At 47.1% G+C, this 27,750-nt stretch overlaps 3 protein-coding genes across 5 annotated transcripts; 1 reads left to right on the forward strand and 2 right to left on the reverse strand.

Annotated features, from left to right (window-relative positions):
• Window positions 1-63: 63 nt before the first annotated feature.
• Window positions 64-4,502, reverse strand: pdk1 (pyruvate dehydrogenase kinase, isozyme 1). Of its 2 annotated transcripts, none has more exons than XM_084688965.1 (11): window positions 4,075-4,502; window positions 3,310-3,451; window positions 3,119-3,190; window positions 2,844-3,028; window positions 2,561-2,656; window positions 2,008-2,085; window positions 1,824-1,900; window positions 1,587-1,685; window positions 1,288-1,398; window positions 972-1,085; window positions 64-832 (listed from the first exon to the last, which is right to left on the reverse strand). In XM_084688965.1, exons 1-11 carry the CDS (start codon window positions 4,181-4,183, stop codon window positions 692-694), a joined length of 1,224 nt encoding a protein of 407 aa, XP_084545091.1. In that variant the 5' UTR covers window positions 4,184-4,502; the 3' UTR covers window positions 64-691. The 2 variants fall into 2 exon arrangements, with proteins under 2 accessions (XP_084545091.1, XP_084545092.1); XM_084688966.1 differs by having other exon boundaries at window positions 4,335-4,484.
• A 256-nt stretch (window positions 4,503-4,758) lies between these two features.
• On the forward strand, window positions 4,759-7,235 carry ppil2 (peptidylprolyl isomerase (cyclophilin)-like 2). The gene has a single exon (XM_084688964.1). It carries the CDS (start codon window positions 5,017-5,019, stop codon window positions 6,595-6,597), a length of 1,581 nt encoding a protein of 526 aa, XP_084545090.1. The 5' UTR covers window positions 4,759-5,016; the 3' UTR covers window positions 6,598-7,235.
• Window positions 7,236-7,386: 151 nt separating this feature from the next.
• itga6a (integrin, alpha 6a) lies at window positions 7,387-23,121 on the reverse strand. Of its 2 annotated transcripts, XM_084688963.1 has the most exons (26): window positions 22,777-23,121; window positions 16,042-16,169; window positions 15,866-15,945; window positions 15,141-15,402; window positions 14,604-14,735; window positions 13,807-14,020; window positions 13,496-13,689; window positions 13,292-13,386; window positions 13,037-13,164; window positions 12,841-12,930; window positions 12,675-12,736; window positions 12,410-12,579; window positions 12,172-12,315; window positions 11,923-12,038; window positions 11,650-11,809; window positions 11,458-11,544; window positions 11,290-11,369; window positions 11,051-11,128; window positions 10,599-10,701; window positions 10,130-10,306; window positions 9,944-10,042; window positions 9,743-9,859; window positions 9,520-9,618; window positions 9,279-9,404; window positions 8,893-9,026; window positions 8,297-8,434 (listed from the first exon to the last, which is right to left on the reverse strand). In XM_084688963.1, the coding sequence occupies exons 1-25, from the start codon at window positions 22,953-22,955 to the stop codon at window positions 8,919-8,921; spliced, it is 3,228 nt and encodes a 1,075-aa protein (XP_084545089.1). In that variant the 5' UTR covers window positions 22,956-23,121; the 3' UTR covers window positions 8,297-8,434; window positions 8,893-8,918. The 2 variants fall into 2 exon arrangements, with proteins under 2 accessions (XP_084545088.1, XP_084545089.1); XM_084688962.1 differs by lacking the exon at window positions 8,893-9,026 and having other exon boundaries at window positions 7,387-8,434.
• Between the last annotated feature and the right edge of the window lie 4,629 nt (window positions 23,122-27,750).

Below are 27,750 nucleotides of genomic sequence, written 5' to 3' on the forward strand. Positions count from 1 at the left end.
CCTAAGGGAAAAACAAGATTAGAAATGTATTACTCAGCTAAACACAGCAACTATCCCCAGAGGTCCATGTTCTTATTTCATTTATTTAAATAAGGAATCCCATAAACCAGACAGAGACTGAACAACGCCTCAGGATTCATACACCACCTCAACAGGTGTCTAAAGTAAACATTTCAACCTGTAACAATCACTTTATTGTTCAAAAACTGTGTCACATTACCCGTAACACGTTATTGTCTTGTTTTCTGCTAAATAAAATACACCAGGTATGATCATGGCAACAGTGTTTATAACCACAACAATTAATTCTAGTCGTGTTTTCCGTTTGTACTGAATAAACAAACTTCTTTAGCAACAGTTGAAACCAAGCAGTCCTTGCCTATCATACAACTACCAGGAAACAAATATTCCTTCTTGGCTTTAATACATATTATAATACTTTGATATATCCAAAAAGTGCATACTCTAGCTGTTAAAGAATGATATTCTTCAATTCAGCTAAGTTTATTATTCACATTATTTAGCTTGGCACTACAACCTGGAGCTGAAAGTTCAAACACTGTTTCTACGAGTGGCAAAGGTTTGACAGAACGCCTGAGTGCCTATAACATCATCCACACAAAATCCAATCCAAACAGAAAGCCCAAACCATTCATGACATGTGGTACTTGTGTAAAACAGCCCTCCAGGTCTATAAGCTCCTGAAGGTGGTCATGTCTTTAGGCTCCTTGCTGGGCACACACCAGTCGTCAGCCTCCTGGAGGGTTTTGTAGTGCTTCCACGCTGACTTGTTGTAAACAGGAAGCCTCTCGATGGACTCCGTGGATAATGCCTGGTCAATATTATCAGGTAACACCACAAAAAAAACTTTTGAAAAAAATTACAATGTAATAAAATATATGTACTGTAATACTATTCAAATATATATTAATTATTACTAATGTTCTTGTTTATCTATTTGAATATCTCACCCGGATATAGATGATGGCATCCGTGCCGTAGCCCTCCAGTGAGTACAGCTTCAGGTCTCCCTGGAAGTACCTGGCATACAGCCGGGAGATGGGCAGGCCGTAACCAAAACCAGCCTGAGGACCGCAGCACATTCAGCCCATGAAGATAAAGACGAGGAGGCTGAAGATCTTAAGGCTGTGGGATGTGCAGTGACAAGGGTTCTGGGTGGTGTGTGTGTGTGGGCAGTGACAGGGGTTCTGGGTGGTGTGTGTGTGTGGGCAGTGACAGGTGTTCTGGGTGGTGTTTGTGTGTGTGGGCAGTGACAGGAAGACCTACCAGAGGGGTGGCTCTGGAAGCTTCCATGCTGGGCCGGGGAGCTGTGGAGTAGGTGTAGGTGAACAGCCGGTCGATCTTCCGCAGTGGGACGCCTCCTCCTCGATCGCTGACCTGGGGGAGGACAACAGACAGCTGACCTTTGACCCTGAGGGTGGGGGGAGGACAACAGACAGCTGACCTTTGACCCTGAGGGTGGGGGGAAGGACAACAGACAGCTGACCTTTGACCCTGAGGGTGGGGGGGAGGACAACAGACAGCTGACCTTTGACCCTGAGGGTGGGGGGGGTGGGGAGCTCTACCTTGACGGTCAGGTCTTCAGACCCCAGGGCGACCTGAGCATGGACAGGAGGATACTCCATGGCATCTCCATACATCTCCATAGTGGCTCTCATGGCGTTCTACAGAAGAAGAAAGAGTAATCTTTTCCTATTCCCTTTACTCTATGCAGCAATTGACTGGGTAACTAACCTCAGTGGACAGTTTATGTAAAGCCTCCAACCGTTGGTAATAGTGAAAGAGATGTCAAGCGCATGTACCTTGAAGAGTTCGAACACCATGTGGTAGAGATGAGAGGGCACGTACACCACAGTCACAGGCTTGCCATCGTCTTTCACTGGCAGAACCAAATCAGAAAGACCGTCAGAAAATCTACAACCACTTCGTCATATTATAATTTATATTTTATTTCTGAAAGTATGGGTGATGAAATCTAAATGTCACCATTAAATTCCTCCAGCATTAACTCTGGGGAGTTCATGTAATAGCGGTCACATAGGTTTCTCGCGTTCTGGTAAGCGTCTATGGAAGAGAGGGAAAGGTCTCGATGTTAGAGCCAGTAACACTGCAGTAATCACAGCAAGGTTCTCACACCCTCTGAAACATCAAATTCAATTCACAGACCCAAGTCCCTCAAATTCAAGAACCCAACACAGCATAGTTTGGCAAAGGTTAAAAACAGAGAGCGAGAGCGAGAGAGAGAGAGAGGCTTGAATGTGTGAACACTTCTTCATTGTGTCGGGTCACAGTGATGACAGACTCTGGTCTCTGTCCAAACTTGCAGCACAGCACTTCAATTTCTATTACTGCACAAAATATATCAATTCAAGCACTTTCTGTAACGCATGTTTATATGTTCGTTTCCCAAAACTATGAAAGGCCATGTTTTGTTTTTTCTTTTCTCAAATTCACAAACTTTCAAGGATTTGAAGGACCCATTGGTGCCATGCCAAGGTAACACAGCAGTGCATGATAAGCAGGAACTGATGTCACTCACCCTTCACCACTTCAGTGACACAGCAGTGAGGGTCAATGCTCCCAATCTGTTTAGGATGAGCTGGGTTCACCTTTACATTCCCTCCAAAGAGCAGGGCTACAAAGACAGGTACACACACACGTTGAAATGATAGAAGATGACTGACAACATTAGGAGTTGTAATGTTAGCATATGGTTTAAGTTACAATGCTCCCATGTCTACTTTAATCTAGGCTAACAGCTGAGCCACATCTTGGCCCTTGACAATAAGTGAGAGCTTTAACAGATGTGGCATTATGCTCACTGTGCTGGTTAAGAAGCATCCTGATGGATATTCTGCTCATGTAGAATCGATCCAGGAAATACTGGACGTTCTGGCTCACGATGGGGTCGGTTCCATAAGCTTCCTTGTATTCCACCACCCCTTGGGCCATGGTGGGTATGACGTCATTGTGTCGGTTCCGAATCCTTATCACAGCATCAGTGAAGCTGCAATTGAGACCCAGTGAGCCGCGTATGCAGAAATGGGTGGTCATCAAAACATCACCGATATTTTACAGAGCCCGTTAATCAACTTACTCATATGTGACTTTCTCGTCATTTATGTTTCTGTCCTTGAACTCGATAATTTCCTCAAGACTTTGCAGATACCTAAAACCCCCCAAAAAAGAAAGAACAGAAAGCTAAAGAGGGGGTTGTTTCGCTTTTTACAAACATGACACTTAAATCCCTCAAGAGAGTTAAAGGCGGGCGCTCGCTTGTGTACTCACCAACTCTGGACCAACTTGACCGATGGGGTCCTCAACAAATTGTCAGGCAACAAGCTAATTTCCTTCATTATGTTGGCCAGCCTCACAGGCAACTCTTGTCTGAGAAACACGAATGACGTTTTCTCACATGCATTTTCAGAACCTAGAAACAGACACAAATTTGCTTAATGTAAGTCACTGTTTCTTCAGAAGGAACAACCATCTAGACCAGTAGTTCCCAACCCTGGTCCTCTGGACCCCCTGTCCTGCATGTTTTAGATGTTTCCCTGCTCCAACACACCTGCTCCAAATGAATGGTCGTTTTCAGGCTTCTGCTGAGCTTGGTCACGATCCATTCATGAGGAATCAGGTGTGTTGGAGCAGGGAAACATCTAAAACATACAGGACAGTGGTCCCTGAGGATCAGGATTTGACACCCCTGATAGACTATCGGTTTTAAAAACGGGGTACGCAAACTCGTCGGGGGTACGCGAGAAAAAAATCCGTAATGGCGCACAATGCATTGTATTCATTATAATTTGGCGATTTAATGTTTTTTTTTTTTTTCTATAAACTTCGGATGCGTTGATGTTTCAATTGCGTGCTGATATTGTACCACACATATATGTAGGCTAGCCTATTCTATTATAGAATTTCTTAATAAGACTATATCAGATGGGGGTACGTGGTGGACTATATTATTTAAAATGGGGTACGCAGATTAAACAATTTGAAAACCCCTAGCCTAACAGAGTCGCTTGCTAAAGTGCCCATTGTTACACTTACCGAAATCCAAGAACTGTTTCATTGAGAGGGGTGATGGGGAGAATCTGGAGTAATAATCGATGTGTTTTGCGATGGAGACGTTGCTCATCAGTGTCCTTAAAAGTCTCATTTTGACTGATCTTGGGCTTGTGTTTGTCCGGTTTGTTGATAGCTGGCTAGCTAGAATTTAATTGTAGATTAAACTAATAAGAGTCCACAGACGAGCTGCCGGCTGACCATAGCTAGTTAACAAGCTACAAGAATGCAAAGCGAAATCTTACCATGGTCATTAACATTAGCTGGCCAGCTAATTTTTCAGGAACGCAACCTGTTTTATTGGGGTCAACAATTTCAGAGGTGTCCCCAAGTCTTGCCAGAGTCAAAACACTGATCATTGACAGTCTATCTTTGACCTCATTGGCCCAAGGCCCTTAGTTTTTCACATGCGTCACTTGTAGTAAATGTGTTTGGTGCCGCCTTTTCCGCCTCCTGGCCCCGGAAGCAAAATCAAATGTTTTTATTTTATTGTTTTAGTAAATATCACAATTCCGTGTAAAAAACACAACGATTATAAAACTTACATTCGTGGCGTGGTTATATACTTGATTAAATTACTTGAGAACGTTAGAATTGTTGGGTTCAAGAGAGCGCGTACGTGATCGTTTGGACTACAAATCCCATTTCTAGGATAGGAATGGGTGAACGATGCTTGACTTCTCACGCATGTACATGTTCTAACCGGATGTGATTGCTTCGTATTAGCCAGTAGCTCGTAGCTTTTTTTCTTTGCTAACGTCGATAAAAACCAAAAAGCAGAAGAACAAGAAGAACAAGCAAAACAGCCAAGATAAAATAATAATACCTGGAACTACCAGCTGAACTCCAGCGTGATTTACGGCAAGTTGGGCTCGCTAGACGGCCAGTTCAGTCAATTTACGTTTATTTGTTTACACATCAGGCAAAATGGGGAAGCGACAACACCAGAAAGATAAGATGTACATAACATGTGCGGAGTATACCCATTTCTATGGTGGGAAAAGACCAGATATACCGCAGGGAAACTTCAGGCGTCTACCATTTGACCACTGTAGCTTGTCCCTTCAGCCGTTTGAATACCCAATGTGCACGCCAGAGGGAATTGTCTTTGACTTACTGAGCATCGTTCCTTGGATTAAAAAGTATGGTACAAATCCTATCTCTGGCGAGAAATTGGAAGCAAAGTCCTTAATCAAGCTTCATTTCAGCAAAAACAACGATGGGAAATATCATTGCCCAGTCCTGTACACTGTCTTCACCAACAATTCCCATATTGTTACCAACAAGGTCACCGGCAATGTTTTCTCCAATGAGGCGGTGGAGCAGCTGAACATCAAAACCAAGAGTTACAGAGATCTCTTAACGGATGAGCCCTTCACCCGCCAGGACCTTATCACTCTGCAAGACCCCACAAACCTGGACAAGTTCAACGTGTCTGACTTTTTCCACGTCAAAAACAACTTGAAAGTTCTCGACCCGGATGAAGAGAAAGCCAAGCTGGACCCTGCCTATCACCTTAAAACAACCAATCTGGAGACCCAAGAGACACTGGCAGAGCTCTACAAAGAGTACAAGGGAGACAAACTTCTGGCGTCCACCATGAAAGAGCCCGCAGCCAAGAAGACGGACAAGCTGAACGCGGCTCACTACTCCACCGGCAGAGTGTCGGCCTCCTTCACGTCCACAGCCATGGCCCCCGCCACCGTCCACGAAGCTGACGCCATCACCGAGGACACCGTGCGCTACCAGTACGTGAAGAAGAAAGGCTACGTCCGCCTGCACACCAACAAGGGCGACCTGAACCTCGAGCTGCACTGCGACAAGGTCCCTAAAGCGGGGGAGAACTTCATCCGCCTGTGCAAGAAGGGCTACTACGACGGAACGGTGTTCCACCGGTCCATCAGGAACTTCATGATTCAAGGTGGCGACCCCACTGGCACGGGGACGGGGGGGGAGTCGTATTGGGGGAGGCCCTTCAGAGATGAGTTCAAGCCCAACCTCTCCCACACGGGTCGAGGGGTGCTCAGCATGGCCAACTCGGGGCCCAACACCAACAAGTCCCAGTTCTTCATCACCTTCCGGTCGTGCGCCTACCTCGACAGAAAGCACACGGTGTTCGGGAGGGTCGTGGGCGGCTTCGAGGCTCTCACGGCCATCGAGAGGGTGGAGAGCGACCCCAAGACGGACAAGCCCCACTCGGAGATCAAGATCATCACCGCCACCGTGTTCGTCAACCCCTACGAAGAGGCCGACGCCCAGATCGCGGCGGAGCGCGAGCAGGAGCTCCAGAAGCAGGAGGATGAGCGTCGGCAGACGGACGCCTCTCTGAAGAAGCCCAAAGCAGAGCAGGCCCCCCAGACCTTCAAGCCCGGCGTGGGGAAGTACATCAACCCTGCAGCAGCAACCAAGCGCTCAGCTCCAGCCAACAACAGTGGACCATCTACCAGCGGAGTGACCGCTAAGAAACCCAAAGGCAAAACTGGCTTGGGAGACTTCAGCTCTTGGTAGCACACAGCCACAGTTTACCTAGGCCAGAATAACCCCCTTTTTTTCCTTTTTTTAAACTATAATTTCATCTATCTACCTATCCTTCCCTTTGCCCCAAATATGACTATTCTTGTGTATTTTAAACATTTGCTTCTAAGTTTTGTCACTAGGTTAGAGTGCCGTCTTCAAAGACTGTAAATCTTTTTTTATTTTGTAACATAATTGTAACAATTGGCTCACCTTCGATGGATGATACTTTCGTAAATTCAACATTCATTCATTATAGTAAAATCATTCTGAATAAAAGTTGTTTGGAATTAATATCAGTTGCAATAGCCAAATCAAAGACCATGCATTAAGAGAAGGTGATGTTACTTATATGGAAATAACGAAATACAAAGTCATTTAGAATGTGTACTCTTTATTGCATTTTCACCAGTTACATCTGTCCAGATGTACATTCGTGTTGGAAATTTTCTTCAGATCAACATCACCTTAGTCTTTGTACAGATTTTCCCTTTTAGAATGATTGGCCTCAGTGTTGTTAGACGATATAGGGCGACAGTTTGACCGATGCAGTTACCACAAACACATGAAAAGCCTTAGAAAATGTAAACAAAATTGTACCTGAAGTCAAAAATAAAGATTTTCTATCAGCATCCATCACATTTTTATTACAATGCATATTACAGTAGTCAACGCATTCTGTGTAACAACATTTCTTTATGATTGTTGAGTGGAGTTTTAATAGACAAGTCTTGAATGAATATAAACGTTAAACACAGAATACAGTCAATTGGGATGTCAAGCATGTTCTAATCCGATGTTTCGGAAATAAAAGCAGCAATAAAATCATCTGCTCCGTAGCCATGGCATTGCTTTAATCAAAAATATATATCACAGTATTTACCAGAAGAAAATCTTTTACATGGACATATGGATTAGGTCATGTTTGAGTCAAACGCTTTCTTAAAATTGCAAACCGAGAGAGAACAACCGGCAGTGAGTCATTCTACTGCTACTTAAACAGCAGAAAAAAAATCTTTGGCCAAATACATTGATTATTGACTATTTAACATGTACTGATAAACAAATAAATATACAGTGTGCTACATTATTTTCATATATACAAAACATTCCAGTCAACAGCCTATTGTAATTGTAGTAATGAGACAAACTAGACATCAATTGGGCAAAATAAAAGATTTATGTAAATAAATGATTGAAAGACGAGAAGTATTTCAGTGTATTCTCTGTATGAATAACATGTTCAAGTTCCTGACCTTGACAAGAAGGTAAGTTAACTTCCTCACCAAGCGGAGTAGCTCTTCAGGTAGCTACAGCTCCATATGGGCTTATGGCCTTAACACAGCAGCCTGGGTTCAATTCCAGCTTGTGCTGTTCCTACATGTCTTCCCCGCTCACCTACATCTCCTGTTTATTATCTAGCTATCTCTGCCGAAAAAAAGAGCAAAAATATGAATGGATTTCTTTTTTTTAAGAATAGTATTTCAACAAATGTTTCTCAGCCACTGAGTTTGATGAGAACTCTAGAAGCGTAATTTATGTCTTAAAAGTAGTCCAGAGGTATGTGAAGTTATGAGTGTGTAAAAAAAATTAAAAAAAGGAACAGACCTGACTAAATATATACAAAAATAAGGAGTGTGTGTCCCCAAAAGTCATGAGGTTCTCATCAGGAATAGCTCTCATTTTCACTCCAGGTTGTCATCCATGGTTTCCTCTCAAAAGAATTCAACTTGACTTTTCCATCTTTAAAATGGCGTGCCTCTTTTCGAATCCGTACAGCGTTGTATCTTGGAACACTGTCGCCATGTTTGGAGCGTTTGAAAAATCCACACTGAAAAAGGCAAAACTGCATTATTACAAATGAGGTATCAATCAAGCCTGGCTCACTTAAAAATATAGCAAAACATTGCATGTTTGAGCGAAAGCAAGCTTCAAATGTAGGTACTATTCCAGAATACATTTCAGCACAACCAAGCCAGGAAAGCATTTGCCTAGAAAAACAGGGCACATTCACAGCACACAGTCGTGTTACAAAAACATTTGACAGGTTTGAACAGGATAGAGCAATTGTTTTAAAGAACAAAAAACACTGATTAGAAAAGTGGAAAAAAGACAAATATCATGCCTGTCCAGCGTCACGATAAGCACGTGTACATTATGGGATGCATTGCTTTAAATCAGTTTGTTGACCACAGCAGCAGCAGATTTGCCATGTCAGCGTTTCCTTTGAGGTCAAAGGTGAGTTAGTCTTGGTTAATCCCATACTCCATGCAGACATGGCTGCTTTACCCCAGCTCTGGCAGCTGCTCGGGCTCTCAAGCCTCAGTAGTGAGTTTCTCTTTGTCAGAAGGCTGCACGTGGACCTCAGCCTTTTGATACGCAGCATCGTACTGGTCTTTGGGGGCTCTCTTGAAGAAGCCACACTGAGGGGGAGCAGGGTGGGGGTGAATAACTAGGAGCTGTGCTCCAACAGAGACCACAACACCGTACAGAAGTGTTCTTAATTCATCATGTCATCATCTGAAACACTGGTGGACATTAGGATATCCACCTGCAGAGAAATGTGCTCCTGTGTCTAACCATAGATTGGGAAAGTAGACATCGATTATGTATTAAATGTAATTACAGATGCTTTTTTTTTTCTTCTTCCAGACGGGTACACGTTGTGGACCTACCTTCCAGAGCAGGAACACCAGCAGTGCCAACATCAGGATGCCAGCCAGAACCGCCACCACGATGATCCACCAGGGAACCCCTCCGTACAGGGCCACAGTCTTCTCTGGGAACACGGTCACTCTCACCTGACAGGAAGGAGCACAGAATGTCGGATGCTCCCTGTCTCTCTATTCTTTCCCCGTGTTACGAACCACCTGGCGTCAAGGCGGAGGGCGTCAGAGTGGCGGACACGTTCCTCACCTGCGTCTCTGCGTTCTTGAGTACCATGTTGTTTACAGGAGCGTCCAGGCTGAGTGACGCTTTCACGATGATGTCGAGGTAGTTGTAGTATGCATAATTCTGTAAAAAAAAAAACAATTGATCACTGCAAACACACACAGGGGGAGTGGGTATTTGTGTGTGTGTGTTTGCGTGTGTAGAAGTCTGTGCATGTGTGTATGCATGTTCAAGTGTCTCCTCTGACCTCAATGAATGTGGAATTCCACAGACGAGACCTTAAAGCGATCACTGCAGTAGTGTCCAAGCCCTGTAGGGGGCACTTGATCACCACACATTTGGCATCATAGCCATTGCCACACATCTGAGGGAGGAGAGTTGAGCGTTTTGTTGAAACAGGCATCCTATCTGCTACTGAAATTCAATGTCAACCTACAGATAAACTCACCAATATTTTGTGTTTCCTTTTGTCGGTCAATAAAGACATGTTGCCCCCAGATGTTTTTCTTCCCCCAGCATCACGCTTTTGCCTGGATGAGTTTGACTCCTGAAATGACATCCTCATATTGTCATCATCATAAGAAATGTTAAATGTACTTATTGCTGTTTTTTGTTATGTGAAAGAATCTGCTACCTGAATGTGTTTGACAGAGTTGATCTCCCTCTCGGGGGAGCAGTGGATCTCCTCCAGCCCGCTGCTGCTTATCTTCACCAGGTACAGGAGCCATTTCCCGTCCACGTTCTCTTTGGGCCACTGGATGTTGAGCGACGCCGTGCCAAACGACTTCAGCGGCTTCCCCAGGTTGATGATCTGAAGGCGCAGAGAAGGGTTGCCGTTCATATTTACATTTAGTCATAGCCACTTACAGTAAGTACAGAGACATTCCCCTTGAGGCAAGTAGGGTGAAGTGCCTTGCCCAAGGACACAACGTCATTTGGCACGGCCGGGAATCGATCTGGCAACCTTCAGATTACTACCGATTATTATTACCGATTCCCTAAGCATTCAGCCACCTGACTCCCAGACCCACCTGACTCCCAGACTTGTATAAACGGAAAAACACTCAGTGCAAGGAATTCAGACAAACAATTATCATACTTACCCTGAATTCGTAGTCTATCAAGCTTCCTATCTCGTCCTCTGTCTTGATAGCACTCTCTCCTTTCACTTCACCCCCGAAATACACTTGTGAGGGTTTAGCCACCCTGGTGAAGCAAAGCAATCATCTCACATTTACATTTCATGGCTATGTGTAAATATCATTTCACATCAGATATATTTACATTTACATTTAGTCATTTAGCAGACGCTCTTATCCAGAGCGACTTACAGTAAGTACAGGGACATTCCCCCCGAGGCAAGTAGGGTGAAGTGCCTTGCCCAAGGACACAACGTCATTTTGGCACGGCGGGGAATCGATCCGGCAACCTTCTAATTACTAGCCCGACTCCCTCACCGCTCAGCCATCTGACTCCCGTATATATATATATATGCTATATATTTCACATATATATATGCCCAAAATAGGTATGAACATGTTCATAGACAACTTACCCTGCCACTGAGAGTAACAACTCAATCACCACTTTTGCTTTGGCTTTTACTGTCACCATATTTTCCTGTGTGCTGGTCCTGAAAGACAAATAAGAGATGGTTATCAGATGGTTATCAGATGGTTATCAGATGGTTATCAGATGGTTATCAGATGGTTATCAGATGCTACAAAAGCAGGGGTATTTGGGGTGTTTCATTCTGGCCAGTCAGTCTGAACTAAAATGGGCAGAGCTACTCACGTCTGAAGCTGCAAGTCGATCTCAATCTCTGTGGTGTTAAGGGAGATTCCTGCAGTGCTTAAGATGATGTAGAATGTAACCTAGAACAAATCATTTCTCCTTTTAACATCCACCCTTACAGACACACAGGACTAGACAACGATATCTTTTCAGAATACGGGCACGTACCTCCGAGTCTCTTTTAAAGGGGTTCCCCAAGTCGCACTCGGCTTGGGAGCCGTTCTGATTGGCGAAACAGATCAGCGGCTTTTCCCTCTGAAAGGAAAAGCGGCCATTTTAGCGTCACGAAACAGGTTGACGTGAGGAATTAGGGTGAGTGTGAAGGAGACGAAGGCAGACCGCGCCGCCGCTCCCCCTTACGGTGTTTTTCTGCGCTCGCAGGCCGGAGTAGGACAGGGCGTTGGGGAAGCGGCCAATCAGCTTGGCCTCGTGGGCGTCGTCCCCGTGCCTGTTTTGAACGGTCACCTCCAGAGCGATGTCCTTCTGGTCGCTCAGAGAGACCACCGGCAGGCCATTCTCCCTGCACAGACGCAACAGTCAACCGCTTGTCGAAAGCGTAATTACCCGACTACACTACCATGTAGGACCCTGTCAGTGATGTACCCTGTTATGCTGTAGGTACTGAACACTCACTCAGGCAATGGAGGGAACACATCTTGGTTGGTCTCTCTGTAGCAGAATCTGTACTGCAACTGTAAGTTACTCTGGCAGATATTATCCTTCCCACATCCCTCCTTCAAAAAGTTGACCTGCAACAACAGCACATGAATAAGTCTACCGTGCAACTTTGTTCATCAGACAGGAGGACATTACGTCTACACGAGCACGACATTAGGTATGTGATTTATATTGACGTATTGGGTTGTAGAACAGCATGGTTACCTCAGAAAGGACCTTGTTGGACTGAGAGGAGTCCAGAATAGGCACCAGGGGGGGTAGATTGTCCTGTCTTTTGTGGCGCTTGGCACCCTGAATGGCCACAGATACCTCGATTGGAATAGAGTGCAGCTTATCTCTGATGTTCTCCTACAAACAGAAGGAACGCAAGAAAGAAAGTCTCAAAGCTGAACTTCTCCACTGATTTCTGATGTCGGAAAATGTTTGCCAGAGTATGGGATACCTGAAGTTTGACTTTGGTCTTAACGCACGCTCTCTTGTTCTGTCCACGGAGGTCCAGGGTTCCAGTGGACTGGTGGTCCTGGTCTGAACCGGACTTGTTCAGGAACACCACCCTCGAGAGAAGCCCCTGCTTCCTCCGATCGGCCTCCGCCTCAAAGGCGTAGCTGATTGCTGTGTGGCAGATAATGGAACAAAACACATTTTGAAAGAAAGGAATATGATTTATTTCAATGACGGACAGAGAGAGCATGAAGTTCTTGACTCACTCAGTTTGGGGCTGTAGGAAGCTGGGTTGCATTTGTAGGTGAAGCACGCCTCCACATTCAAGCTAAAGACAGCAGATGAACAATGTCACGCATAGCAATGGAACACAGCGTTCTTTGTATCTACATACTGAATATGTACCATTGTTAAATCTCTCTGCCCACTTACCAGATATTGTTTCCACATGTCTTCTTGGTGAGGTCAATTTCTTTAGGAGTAATTTTCACCTCCAACTTGATGCTAATAACGGGCCTTGACCTAAGATGACCATGTTTCTTTTATTAATAGATGTTTTGAAGTAACTGTGTGAGGTTAAGACTGAGTTGCAATGCACAGTAGGACAAGTTAGCGTGAGCTACTGCACCTGTAAATGAGCGCCGTGTCAGAGAGAGACCCAACAGCCAGGTCCGGGTAGGAGTTCTGATCCAAGTCCACGTTCCCGGCCAGAGAGTATCCAAACATTCTGACGCTGTGGCGTTTCCCCTGGAGGATCTGTCATCAAACGGAAACACACCAGGAAACGTGACAGGAGTTCAGAGCCACAGCAAACGTTCCCTCAGCCTGTGATATGTGACAGAGCTGCACGTGTGCAGCGCTCATCCCCCCGCGGAGGACCCACCTGTGAGGGCTTCGTGTGGATTCCTTGAGCAGAACCATGGTAGATGTAAACCTTCCCTGCCCCCCCGTCATCATACGGAGCGCCAACAGCAATGTCTGCGACAGGAAAATTATGTCAGCAATATACACAGAAACGCAGTGAGAACCGAGTGACAGAGAACAGACACACAGAGGAACAGCCGCACACGCTGGTCTGGTCGCCGACCTTCATAGGAGTCTTGATTGATGTCGCCGATGTTTTCCACGGCCAGTCCAAACATGGAGTCTTTGGTTCCGTTGAGGCGGACCGGGGTGACGTTGTTCCACCGCCCAGCCTGGTTGATGTACACATAGACGGCCCCTCCGACATCCCCTTCCTTCATGAAGAACTGAGGGGCTCCCACCACGATATCCTGCCACCTGGTGTCACACATGGAACAACCCGTTGGTCACAGGAACGATGGAAACGTGACGGTGGGTCACGTAGCTGCTCAGATCAGTGTGAGGTGGAGAGTCGTGCGCTCGGTGTCTTCCTACCCATCTCCGTTCAGGTCCACCACAGCCACATCATATCCAAACGAGGACGCCAGCCCCGGGCCTTCCAGAATGTGCTCCGGGGACAGCCGTGTCGACGCCTCGTTCTCCTTCCTCAGCAGGACCACAGCCCCACAGTGATTGGCTCTCGGGGCCCCGGCCACCACAGTTAGGCCACGCCCCTTAGTGATGCTGTGACCAGAGTCAAGGGAGAACCCTAAAGTAGGGAAGAGCACAGGAAAGTTTGTTTTTCCGGTAAAACGGAGTGCACACACTGTGTAATACTGAGTATGACATGGTGAATTTGACTTCAATGAATAACTGAAAGTGGATCTGAGACAAAAATATGTCTTAGTTGTGTTTCCATACATGTCAAATCAAATCCCTTTATTGTCCTTCAACCACATACACAAGTGCAACAGTGGGGGCAAGTCTTGGCTGCAGTTCCAGGCAACATAGCAGTGTAACAATCACTCTAAAATATAATAACTCCCCTTCATTTCAAGCATTCAGGCAAGCAATGACATGCAAAATATATATATATATCTTCACACAAATGGAAGTGTTAGCCACATGGACATGGAGAAGTTAGAGTGTCACGGTGGACCTGTAGGATCACAAACCTAAGTAACTATCGGCCGTGACATCGGCGGTTCCCTCAATGGTGACCTGCAGCGGGAGCGACTTGTATAAAAACTGATCAGGATACGCGGAGGACAAGCTGCTCATGAACACGACACCTAAACACACAAAGCCCAGCTGACAGAGGGGGATCAAGTGCTCCACACTCCAACACCCACCTAAGTAGCTGTTAGCAGGCACAGGCACCAGATCAGGGTCCAGCAGGTTCTCATCTCCAACTTCGAAGGGGCCGTCATCATAAAATCCCATTTCCAATAAAGTGTTGTTTTTTTGCTCTACGCGTACGATGCCTGGTCGGGGGGGGGGGAGTGAAGGGTGCGGGAGATGTTTATGGAATGGTCCTTGAGAAGATTGATGAATATAATCATGGAGTCTAACAAAACAACATACTATACCTAGACATGAAGACCAAACATGATATGACAGCAACGAGAAATGAAAACAGCACTTGACAGGCAACAGAAAATACATAAGTATAAGCATTTCACGAAGGTAACTGAGTGTGCTGCTATAATTTTCCTTGCCTCAGGAAAGCTAAATAATTCTTTGGAGTGCCGACGCATAAGAAGAACTAGATGTTTAGTTGAACTAAGCATGTGGCCTGCAGCCTCATCAACACCTCACAGCCGACTCCTCATCAGTCCATCCCGTCACGAGCTCCTGCGATTCAGTATTTGGTCCAAACAAGCGCGTACCTTTCCAGTTGTAGGCCCCTGGGGCTCCGAACACCAGGTAGTGGTAGTCCCTGGTGAAGGTGGCTGCCAACCCCTGCTGGCAGGAGCCAAACCTCTCGTGGCCTCGGGCGCGGCCCTCACAGAACTTCCAGTTCCCTCCGTCCTCGTCTGACGAGGTGTCGACCGTGAGGTCCTGGCTCAGGACGTAGCAGCGGCCAGTGATGTCACGGGACTCCTGGGGGGTGTTGACGAACAGACGTCTCTGGTAGCGATGGGCGCACGTCTGCAATGACAAGAGGGAGAGGGGAGAGGGGGGGGGGCACGGTCATGTTCACCCTTTCAGGAGAGTGAGCACTGAGACTACTGTGATGTGGCTAGGGAATACAGACCATTCCTTGATGCTGACCACTAAAATACTGTCAGGACTATACACTGTTGACCACTAAAATACTGTCAGGACTATACACTGTTGACCACTAAGATACTGTCAGGACTATACACTGTTGACCACTAAGAGACTGCCAGGACTATACACTGTTGACCACTAAGATACTGTCAGGACTATACACTGTTGACCACTAAGATCCTGTCAGGACTATACTGACAGCACTACACTGCTGATCCTTAATGTTCTGCAGTACTTCAAGAAGGCCCTATTTGTGCAGCGTCGCTTTGGAAAAAAGTAGCGGGTCAACGAAAGAAAAGTTACAAAGTGTGAATGCACTATGGTGACCCCTGTGACTCACCACGACCTTCCCCCCAGGTCCCTGGCTCTGGACAGTCACTCCCATCCACTGGTCCTCCTTGTTCTCCGTCACACTGTCCTCTGTGGGGACACGGCCACACGGGAGAGGTCACACTGCTGTCACACGTCGCGCCGTGACCACTGAGATAACGTGTTGGTATGAAAAAAGGGTCTCACCTTCGTTGTCGAAGTCAATGCGCTCGCAGTCGTCGGATTGGTCGGTGATGTCGCAGCTGTACAGGCCTCCTGTTCTGTTAGACTTCTGGTAGGCTAGACCTTTAGCTCGGGGAGCACCAATCAATAATCTAGAAACAAAACACATGCGTTGGAATGCCAGATCTCATAGACAGAGCACGATGTAGTGTGGCAGGGCAGATCACTCACTGCAAAACGTCTTTTAAAACATGAGTGACATCAGCAGATGTTTGATATGCCTGGATACTCAACACTGCAGCTGTCATACTCAATAATTCATACTTATATGAAGATTTATAGGACGCATCATGCTAAGATGCCAAGAGAGGAAAGCATAACGATATGTATTCATGCCATATGCTCCTAGCCAGAACGTATCAGCCACAAAGACGCTTCCTCTAGCGCACACTGAGGCCTACACACGCTATCTCACTGCACGCACGACAGTGAGCCGTGAAAGAGAAGCCAGCGCGCAGACGCCCAGCAGAGGAGGGCAGAGCGTTTGCGGGGCCTTGGAAGACTTCCTGTAATTACAGACTGGGTTTGGTCTTTTGATCTGGCAGCGGCAGAGAAGCCCTCCGAAGCCAGGCGATAGTGATCAGAGGCTGGGGAGCTCTTGCGGTGGCTCGTCTCTCTGGCGGGACAGTGGGCCACTGTGCTCTGTCTGGGGGGAGCACAGGAGCGCACAGGCTCATGTGGAGCGCGCTCAATAATGGGATTGTTCCGTACAACATTATCTCACTGACCACAGCGTATTCAAACCCCCCCCCCTCCTCATCCTGATGAAGGGTCCTAACGAGAGCTGCACCAACGTCTTCCAGGGCTGACCGATGTTCACCACCACTCTGGTTTAATGTATGCCACCATATTTCATGTTGCTTATGACTGTTATTTCGATGAAGCATTCCGAGTGATATACTGGAAAGGCTTTTACGAGTCGGACGTGCTTAGTGCCACTTGAGTAAATGAAAGAAAAATGCCTCGCGTTAGTCTTTAGTATATAGTATAATCTATTGTATAAGCAGGCCAACAAACAGGCAGCTCACCAATGGACTACCACTGTGAGAGAAGACATGTTGCTGTAAAACAACACTACAACTGCCATAAGGTCCTTAACCTACATTTCCCCAGTCACAGTCTTAGCCCCTTTTAGTCCTGAGTGGTAGTGTGGTTTGTGCTCTGTGACCAGATCCAGTAGACCAGATCCAGTAGACCAGATCCAGTAGACCAGATCCAGTAGACCAGAGACAGTAGACCAGATCCAGTAGACCAGATCCAGTAGACCAGAGACGGTAGACCAGATCCAGTAGACCAGATCCAGTAGACCAGATCCAATAGACCAGATCCAGTAGACCAGAGACAGTAGACCAGATCCAGTACACCAGCGACAGTAGACTAGATCCAGAAGACCAGAGACAGTAGACTAGATCCAGTACACCAGAGACAGTACACCAGAGACAGTAGACCAGATCCAGTAGACCAGAGACAGTAGAAGACCAGATCCAGTACACCAGATCCAGTAGACCAGAGACAGTACACCAGATCCAGTAGACCAGAGACAGTAGACCAGATCCAGTAGACCAGAGACAGTAGACCAGAGACAGTAGACCAGAGACAGTAACATGCTGGCAGTTGCATTTGCCTCACACATTGTATGTAACACAAGGACCGTTCGGTGCTAAAGTAAACAGCATTTCCTCAAACAGGAAGGGTCCTTGTTACCACTTCCTCTGCCCTGCATGATCCCTCTGTAGTCTGCTCTGTAAAACCAGCTATCGATTGCTTGGTTAGTGTCCCGGCCTTTCATTTAGCATGCGAGAGCTCCCTAGAGGAGGTCTGAAGTCAGAGGGCAGCTTCCCTGCTCCAGTCTCCTCCCCTCAATCAACATCCACTGACATGCAAACAGCAGCACAGTCAATACAAAGATTTTCACGTTACTTTCGGAGCACATCTGTCGCGCCCCAATTCGAGCGCAACTAAAAGAACGGCGGACTTTGGTTGATTCCACTTCCACTCGTTTGTGCTTTGCACTTGTGAATGCCAGCAGCCCAGAAGCACAAGGGAGGGCTTGCAAAGGGAAACAGCACATATGTGCAGAGCTTGTAACACAGAGATAAAGGGGCCGGTATCTCCTGACTTCACATTGTGGTGTCTCAGTGATGGTTGTAGAATTTGGCAAGTAGCTGAAGGGTAACATTGACATTTACACGCAAAACTCTGGGCTTTGCATCCAAGTTCTGGAGGACACACAAAAACAAGATGTTCAATCACGAGGGAAGGAAAAAGACCCAATCCTCTGACTTCTCCCCTCCAGATCGACTCGGCCAGTCGTGAAACAACCGAACAATCAAAACCTGGCACGGCTCTTCATTTCCAAGCTCCTTCTGAGAATCAGGGTTTCCGATGACAAGAACCAGGGCTGACTGTACAGCAGTTGGTCTGTGGTTAAGAGTCGATCTGTAAATGAACAGCGTCCAAGTGGAGTGAGGGCATGACCCCACAGGCCTTTGTTCCCAGATGTGCTGTGTTTCCCTCCCAGCTGTGCACTCAGAGCCCAAACAGCCCCCCCCCCCCCCCCGGCAGCTGGTCCAACGGTGTCCGTGTCCCCTCTCACACCACTTGGCGTCTGACAGAGGTTGGCTGGGTACACAGCAGGCAGCGCCAACGCGGGAAGCAGCCGCGCGTGGACGTTAGATCCTGCTCCGGGGCTACTGTAGCGCGAGTCAACAGCCAGGCTTGTGAGATGTGTTACGTACGGCCGAGCTGCTATCGCCTGTTAAGAGAGAGACTGTGTTGGGGCTGATTGGAGAAAGAAAGGCATGTTGATTCTGGATTCCAGATTCTATCATGTTACATGTTCACAGATGGCCTAGTGTGGTCGGTCAGAAGGGCTTTTCTCTCTGGTTTCAGAGGGAATATATCCTGACCACATCATCGACCCCTCCCCCAGAGCTATTCACAGAGGAAGTATCTAATTCATTGTTTTCGAGAGGGTGCATTAAATATTGCGAATGGAAGAGGTGAATCTCTGCTTCACCCCCTCCGCTCCACAGGAATCCATATGAATAGAAGGAAGGAAGGAGGGTCTGTGTGCCTCATAGTAGCAGCAGCTCTCGCTCAGAATGAGGTTGATCTCTCAAACAGCCATCAGGGAGCCTGAAGGATACAGTTACACAGCCATTGTTCACTTCATTCTCATTAGATAAAAAGTCTCTCAACAACGCAGATTTGATGATTATTTCTTTTTTTACAGACAGAAATGCAGCAAAGCCCTGAGGCACGGCACTGTCAAGGTCTACCTGTAGCCGTGGCTACATGAACCACAGGGTCTACCTGTAGCCGTGGCAACACGAACCACAGGGTCTACCTGTAGCCGTGGCAACACGAACCACAGGGTCTACCTGTAGCCGTGGCTACACAAACCACAGGGTCTACCTGTAGCCGTGGCTACACGAACCACAGGATCTACCTGGAACCGTGGCAACACGAACCACAGGGACTACCTGTAGCCGTGGCTACACGAACCACAAGGTCTACCTGTAACCGTGGCAACACGAACCACAGGGTCTACCTGTAACCGTGGCAACACGAACCACAGGGTCTACTTGTAACCGTGACAACACGGAAGGTATAACACAAGTCAAGAAGGTTGAGCTTTAAAAAGGAGTGAGTAAAAATCAGCCCTTAATAGAGCACCAATTCCTGCAACTATTAGCAGCAGGGCCGCTCATTAGATCAGACTATCAGATCAGACGATCAGATCTGAGTTCTGTCACGTACAGGAGCTCCAGTCCAGGGGAGCCCTCACCGTCCCTTATCAACTGATGAAGTAGACAGATCAGTAGACAGAGGGACGGACAGGTCAATGGGGAAAGGTAGCTTCGTGCAGAGCATTTGACTGCCATCAGTCACCGGGGGTTGCAGGTTCGAATTCCCCTTCTGTAGCTTTGGATAAAAGAGTGCTAAAGGAACATGACAGATACTTTGGGGAAGTGCAGAGGTCGGCTGTAGGTTGACAAGTTGATATTTGGGTTTCCTGTGCGTCACACTACAACTCACTGTTAAACTGCTGAGTAGTTTCATGTTAGTCAGGGCTGCACATTAACTATCTGTGTTTAACTGAACCTCCACTTGGTCCACTGGTTTTAGCAGGGTCACATGACAGGATCCCTGGGAGATCCTAGCCAGGTGGAACAACTGTGTTTTCCTGCTGCAGTGGTGTCAATTACCTCAAAATAATAAGTTATTCAATAGGTTATTTCTTTGTTTGTGTGTGAGCCAGGTGGGCGGATGACTTTTAGTAAATCAGTCTCGCCCCCTTCCTCTCTCATTCTCTCTTTCTCTTTTTCTCTCTCTCGCTCTCTCTCGCTCTCTCTCTATATATCATTCACTCTTTCTCTATATGTCTCCCCCCTACCCCCCTCTTTTTTGCCACTGCAGTGAATCTTTAAGTCTTTCAGCTTGACTGGAAGGCAGCCCAGTGCCATTGCTCTGAGACATTCCATGCTCCTGTTTACCCCTCAAACATCACGCTGTCTGCCAGCTTTCAAAGTTCTACTCCAGCCCCCATGTCATCAACTCATTTCAGCTGAACTATAAACATGCCACAGCCTACTGCTATTCAATACAGTACACGAAAGTGTCTACATTCATGACCCCATTACATGCGGGAGCAGAACAAGGGATGGAGGCCACAAACACCCAGATAAGATTCCTGGAGAAGAGTAATCTAGGGGATCTAAGGAATCTAAATCTAGATTGTTATTAGCTCATGGGCAGCAGTTTGGCCTCCCCATGGTTGACGCCGCAAGTGCCCCGTGGTCGCCTAGCAATTAGCCTAAGAGCTAGCCTGTTGGAACTCCCCCCATGGCAGGCACTGTGGATCTGACAGGCTTCGACACGCAGCACCCCCACCTCACCCCCCCCTCCTCCTGCCCCCACCCCCCCTCCTCTTGCCCCCACCCCCCCCCTCCTGCCCCCACCCTCTCTCCTCCTGCCCCCTCTCCGCCTGCCCCCACCCCCCCTCCTCTTGCTCCCACCCTCCCTCCTCCTGCCCCCACCCCCCTCCTCCTGCCCCCACCCTCCCTACTCCTGCCCCCCCTCCTCCTGCCCCCCCTCCTCCTGCCCCCACCGTCCCTCCTCCTGCCCCCCCTCCTCCTGCCCCCACCCTCTCTCATCCTGCCCCCACCCTCCCTCCTCCTGCCCCCCCTCCTCCTGCCCCCACCCTCTCTCCTCCTGCCCCCCCTCCTCCTGCCCTCCCTCCTCCTGCCCCCCCTCCTCCTGCCCCCACCCTCTCTCCTCCTGCCCCCCCTCATCCTGCCCCCCCTCCTCCTGCCCTCCCTCCTCCTGCCCCCCCTCCTCCTGCCCCCACCCCCCATTCACACTCTCAGGTGGCTGAAACACACCTGTGAGGCCCCGATTCCTCCACAACTTATCCATTACTGCCAGTTTGTCATTGCCATTGGGAGTGTTTATGCATGTTGAACATTCCATGGTAAAGATGTGAGAGGTTACTGTTTTACATACAGTACTTAAGCGATTTTATTTGTTCTGTATTGCGAGTCCTTGACTGTTTAGAATTTGAACCACCTTATTGTTTGTGCTCACTGTGTGTGACAGGTGGGTGAGAGGGAGACGCCTGCATGTGTGCAATCTGTCTGCCCTAACTTCTCTCTCCCTCTCTGTCTCTCCCTCACTCTCTCTGTCTATCTGTCTCTCTCTCTCTCTGTCTCCCTCTCTTTCTCTCTGCCCCCCCCCCCCCTCTCTCTCTATAAATCAGTGATTCACCTCTGCTCATGTCACACTCCTTCAGTGTGATTCTTTGTAGTAAATTGGTAGTCAGACACCAGTTTTGATGATGGGACTTGGAGCCCTGAAATCCATGACGACTGCATCCGCGTGGCCTCCGGATACAGCGTGATTTCACTGATACAGTGACGAGCTAAACTGTCCAATAACATACCTTAAAAGCTTTCCTTCCATTTGCATGACAGTATCTCCTTTGTTTACTGACTTCGTGTTACTGTTAGAAAGTTCGCTTTCTTTCCAGTCCATATAGTATACGGTGCCCCGCTGTCTAACCCCTCGCAGGGGGGATTGAATCACTTTCTTTTCAAACAAATTCAATTAACATGCATGATGTCCCGAAAGACAGCGCTCGTTACCTCAGTGTCGGCATTGTTAGCTTATAGCAAGTTTCCTGTCAAAGGGCATTCCCAGCACAATGGCTGGCCCCCACGCACTAGTGAATATCAATCCGTCATTGTGCCGCAACCGAGTATCACGAGTTGCCGATGTCCCTCTACCGCAAGCATGGCCATGTAAACATTACATTTAGTATGGGGGTTATCAGGTAAAATGCATTGACATCGTGCTTGAATTAAATCATTATTTGAGCATATCACAATGTAGTGCAGCATATTAACTTCCAGACAATTCACATTCAAATGCTGGCATTGTTATATTGTCACTGTCTATACAGAATATTGTCTCAATATGCTTAAATCTCATCGCAGAATGGAAAGTGCGCAAAAGTCCTTATCCACTCCAACAAATTAATCCGGCTCCTGGAATTTGGTGAATGAACCTGCTCCCGCGCGTCAAGTGTTGGTGAACCCGGTACAGAATGAGAAGGGACGTCAAACGGATGCAAGTCTAGCCAGACACTTAGTCTTTCAGCATGCTACTGAACCAACACAATGCAAAAAAACTACTTACATTCTTTTGTCGGGATTAAGTTGCCGATGCATGGCAAGAGAAAATCCAAATAAACTGCCTGCTTCTCCGTCTTTCCTCAGAATGTTATTGGTATCCAGGTTGAAAGCTAATATGCAACTCCATTCTAGCAAGTGCAGAAGCGCCAGAGAAACTGATAAATGTCCCCTAGAGAACCTCATCGCGTTATAGACCTAATCGTTATTCCCGTGGTCCAAGTTGTGCCGGTAGCCCCGGTGTTCCAGTTGGCTCGGGATTGTCAGCTAAATACTGCCGTTGTTTTCCCGGGGTAACGGATTAGAAGTTCGTGCAGTGCAGTCCCTCCTCTTACCCTCTCCAAACTCTAGCCTTTACGTCACAGCACGGGCTGAACTGAGCGCACCAGACACCAAACCTGCCTGCCCCTATGGCTTGCCCCTATCACTGACTACAAGGCTCTCAACTATATCCCATACCTTCTTTAAAGCTGTTGCCTTCTGACTTTATTTGAGGTGATTTGATTGTCTAATTTTTGACAAATTCGGTGCACCGACCTGTATAACAGCTCAATAGTCTACCTTATAACTCTTGACAGATATGTAAAAGTAGCTATAGGTTGTTTAACAAAAGACAAATGCAGTAGCCTTTGAAGCTAAGCAATCAGTACTGGTTGAAGCCAGATGGACAGCAGGTCAACTGTGAAGCTAATCAGCTGGACGGATGAACCTCACAAATCCATGCAGACAAAGAGATGGGCAGGACTGCCCCTGCACTGCTGTGACTGAATACTGCTCTCATCTCTTTGTATTTCCTAAGCCACAAGGAATGGAACTGTTCTATCCATAGAGGAACTCTGTACTGGAATGTCGACTAACACCTGAAGTCTAATAATGTTCATGTTACTCAGGTCTTATGAATATGACAGACAGGCTGGTATGATTGCGTGTTCACCACTGGACATCATACATGGCGAGTCCATTCATCTAGTTGCTGATCCAGACATAAATAGCCTCTAAAATATTAACGAATGTACTCATTACTATCACCTGGCAATAATGTGCAGTTAGCGGTTTGTCAATTATTAATCTCAACAGGATTGGGATGCCACTTTATAGCCTACTGGCAGACAGTGTTGTATTTGTGTGGGGAAATGTCATCCTTTCCACAAGGAAACTTTCAATCACCTTGGCAGATCCTCTTTGTCAGAGGAACATAGTCCTTGTGCAAAATAAGTCCTGTTCTGCTCCAAAACATGTCAAAAAAACACAAAACAATTGAATGAGTCACTGTGGGACAGATGATAATCAGGATAGCGTTTTGTAAAGGGCGGGATGCCTACTGCCCTGCCTTTTGAACTACAGGGCAAGGCTGTGAATAAAGCTAGTGTTAGGAGATTGCTGAGTCAAAATGTGAGCAATAGTCTGTCTCATTGCTGGACAAAGGGGTTAACACAGTCTGTCGGCATATCCTGTGGGAAAAGATGTTTGATAGTGTCCTTCAGCCCTCAGGACTACTTTTCCAAAGATAATACAGAGTGCATGGAACATGGATGGATACACATTAGCCCCTCTGTTATTTGGGTGTGAACGGGCCTCTGGGAGTGAACCATGATGCAAAGTTTTTATCATTATTTGAAGGCTTTTTTCAAGCTTGAACTGACCTGTGCCTTATTTCAATGGCAAAATACAATACAATGTGGTCATTGTCAAGAACTCAAATTCAAATCTGCCACATTACAGCAAAACTTTGAGAGAGAGAGAGAGAGAGAGAGAGAGAGAGGGAGGAAGTGAGAGAGAGAGAGAGAGAGAGAGAGAGAGAGAGGGAGGAAGTGAGAGAGAGAGAGAGAGAGAGAGAGAGAGAGAGAGCAAGGAAAAGAAAGAGTGGAGTGAGAGTGGCAGACAAGAGGAAAAGGAGAGAGATATAAATAGTTAATTTCCACAGAGGGGTGGTGTTGGGTATGTCTGTTCACTGTGCCAGCCGGGTGCAAACATGTGTCAAAAACGAAGGGATTCAGTTATGGAGATCACAAGACCACAGGCAAGGTCCTTGGGACAACACTCTCACCAACGTAATCCACTTATCTCATCAAGTGGACAGATTCTCGGCTGTACAGGATTTACGTGTACATTTAACATTTCTCAGCCTACAATTCAGGATAAAGCATTTCTGGAGAATTGATTTTATTACAACTGTAAAAGATTAAATACAAATTTAGACTGCTGTTGTCTAAAAGAGGATTATGCTAAAAGAGTATTTCTGAGTAGCACCTTGTTCTCACCAGAGGTGACGGACCCTGCTCTGAAGGGCCCCAGTGTAACAAGCCATGTGCTGCCTCCTGCTAAACTCTCAAATGCTCACAATCACATAATAGGTTTACATGACATTAACCTCATTAAAAGGTCTACGTTACTTTTTTAGTTTTTTTTGACCCAGAGATTCCTGTGCTACATCTGGACCTGATGCTTTTAGGTTTGTACCTGCACCAAAAGAGTACTTGGCTTTAGATTGAGAGATGAAAGTGACAATGGAATCTTCTAGGTTATAATAAACATTTCTGCTTGGCAAATATCAGGATGAAATTCAATGTGGGTTTCAGTGCATGTCAGAAAAAAAGTCTGTTTGCTACATTTAAAAGAAGTATCTCCCGTTAGCTGCTCTCTGGGAAATGCGTGAGATAACAGAAAGAATGACGCGAGAGGTAGAAGTGAAAATAAAACACCAAGATGCCGATCCGGGCCTGTGGACACACTAGGTGTGACCTCTCATTACCGCAGCGGGCCAGACTCCACACCTATGGAGGGGACAGTTATGCCTTTCATGTCCACTATTGCCCCTGGGTGGCTGGGTAACGTGAGTCCTCAGAGGAGGTCAGGCTGCCTAGCCTGGCATTGTCTCAGGTCAATGGGGATGAGGAAACCTGAGTAAGGTGAATATTGAAGAGGGGCGCAGGTGGCCCCCACAGGTGAGCAAGCTTTTCTTCTGAGATTAGTTCTAACCTTTGTATGAACGAAGGAGGAAAAGCCTTTGATTTGAAGTTTAGAAAAACAGTGTTTTTCAGATATAGAATCATCATGGAAATCCAGATTAAAATGGTATGTCTAAGTGGCCAATGCTGTAAGTTTCTCTCAAAGACAATGTTGTTTTATTCACAGGAAGGCCAACCGTGCCTGATACTATTTGTATAAACTCTTGTCTTGTTCAGCCAGGGCACTCTGTCACACACCACATCCAAACATATTGTGCCAGTTGAGCTCTTCTATTCTGTACATTGCTGCATTGTTTCTGCTAAATCAGTTGTCATTGGTCATGTCATTCAAATGCCCACATGGTCATTTAGTTTGTCTATCTAGATGCAGATTTCATGCAGTTTCTATGCTAGACTTGCTAGACTGCACATCTCTGAGCTGAACCAATGCAAAGCAGTCAAGTTGAGCAGACCCACCAACTCCGATGTCCCTGCTGCTTGTGTCATGCTTCTCATGAAGACGCCATCTTGAGTTACAAGAACATTGAAGCTGATTTAAAAAGACAAAGAGTGCGGTTCTCTTTGGGACTCTGCCCTCACAACAAGGCCTCCCCGGGATCCAACCCTAAGCTCAGGGGGAGAGAGATCCCAATCCCGCAAGCCACCAGAGAGAGAGGGGGGCGGGCGAGGTCTGCCATGACCACACAGCAGGCACAGCTCTGTAGCACCATTAGGGTCTTTTAACCAGCTGTTGTCACTCAACATCCAACCATGCTGGTCAGTGCAATGCAATGCAGTGACAGCTGCTGATGCACGCTGTTGAGAGGCCTGGGCTGATAGTCATTACCACTCCATCTGCTAAGTTCATTCGTGGCGTCCATAATGGTGTACAGTATCTCCACGTCTCCAGAAGGAAGTGGGACCTCAGTGGAAATCCGAAAGGGGCTTTGAATTGTAATCGACATGAATCTTATTCACACAAATCCTTTTGTGTGAAATCCTCTGTTAACCGCACGGTTCGCTTGGCACGTTATGCGCGAATGAAAGCTGATCTCAGGTTCCAGTGCACACGTGCAAGATCTGTTTACATCAAGGTTTTATAGACTGGGTTTGTTGCGGGTCAGGTCACATTGTGACGGTCATGGGAGAGCCAGGCATGGAGGGATTCATCATTCTAACGTTCACACGTCTGAATCTGAATCCAGCCTGCAAAAGGAGAGGGAGAGAGAACCTGTCACCTGAGACAAATCCACCGTGAAGCTTCGAGTACCACCGTCTAAAACCATGGGTACGGCAGCTCTTAGTTGTCTCTGTGAGGTATTTTACTGGGAATTATGCGACACTAACAGTGGCTTTATAACATTGCAATAGCATTCCCCAAACAGGTAGACGTCCAATCAATAAGCCACATCCTGTTTGTGACGTAAAAAGAACATTGGCCGATCACAAAGCCTTCTCGCGCTCTCACAGTGCAAAAGCTGGCGCCATGAGGGACTTTACAAGGTAAAAGCCTCTGCGGAAGGTCCGGGGTCCGAGAGCGAGTTTGGGTGTGTGTGGCAGTGTGAAGTATGGTGGGATATTACCCCGGGTGAAAGAGAGCTCCTGATTGGACTGTGTGGAGACAGGGTGACGGCTCTTTGGGGAGGGGACGGTCGCAGTAAATCTGCTTCTCTCCCCCCTCACAAAGGACTGCCTCCATTTATGACTCTTGGGTGGGGAGGGGTGTGTGTGTGTGGGGGGGGGGGTGTGTGTGTGTGAGAGGGGGGTGTGTGTGTGTGAGAGGGGGGTGTGTGTGTGTGAGAGGGGGGTGTGTGTGTGTGGGGGGGGGGGTGCCTTTAGATCAACAATGAGAGAAGGGGGACCTTACGGACCCCTCTGCATTCTTTCATAGGCAGGTCCGGTCAATGACACAGGGAATTCTGGGGGGGGGGGGGGGGGGCGTGTCTTTGTTATCTTGGCACACTGCAGCGTCAGGCTCCTATTGGAGCAGAGGGACGCTTTCACTTGATGTTTCGTAGGGTTGTCCTGGCACT

This window comes from Hypomesus nipponensis, chromosome 23 (genome assembly GCF_054491055.1).
Source record: "Hypomesus nipponensis isolate SF chromosome 23, ASM5449105v1, whole genome shotgun sequence".
In the NCBI taxonomy this organism is placed as follows: Eukaryota; Metazoa; Chordata; class Actinopteri; order Osmeriformes; family Osmeridae; genus Hypomesus; species Hypomesus nipponensis.

Coding starts and splice junctions, on each gene's coding strand:
- pdk1 (XM_084688965.1), bottom strand. CDS start 4,183: ATGAGACTTTTAAGGACACTGATGAGCAACGTCTCCATCGCAAAACAC. Junction 3,029..3,118: donor GACGAGAAAGTCACATATGA/GTAAGTTGATTA, acceptor TCTCAATTGCAG/CTTCACTGATGCTGTGATAA. Junction 2,086..2,560: donor TGTCACTGAAGTGGTGAAGG/GTGAGTGACATC, acceptor TCTCTTCCATAG/ACGCTTACCAGAACGCGAGA.
- ppil2 (XM_084688964.1), top strand. CDS start 5,017: ATGGGGAAGCGACAACACCAGAAAGATAAGATGTACATAACATGTGCG.
- itga6a (XM_084688962.1), bottom strand. CDS start 22,955: ATGAGGTTCTCTAGGGGACATTTATCAGTTTCTCTGGCGCTTCTGCAC. Junction 9,860..9,943: donor AAAGGAAACACAAAATATTG/GTGAGTTTATCT, acceptor CTCCTCCCTCAG/ATGTGTGGCAATGGCTATGA. Junction 9,619..9,742: donor GGAATTCCACATTCATTGAG/GTCAGAGGAGAC, acceptor TTTTTTTTACAG/AATTATGCATACTACAACTA.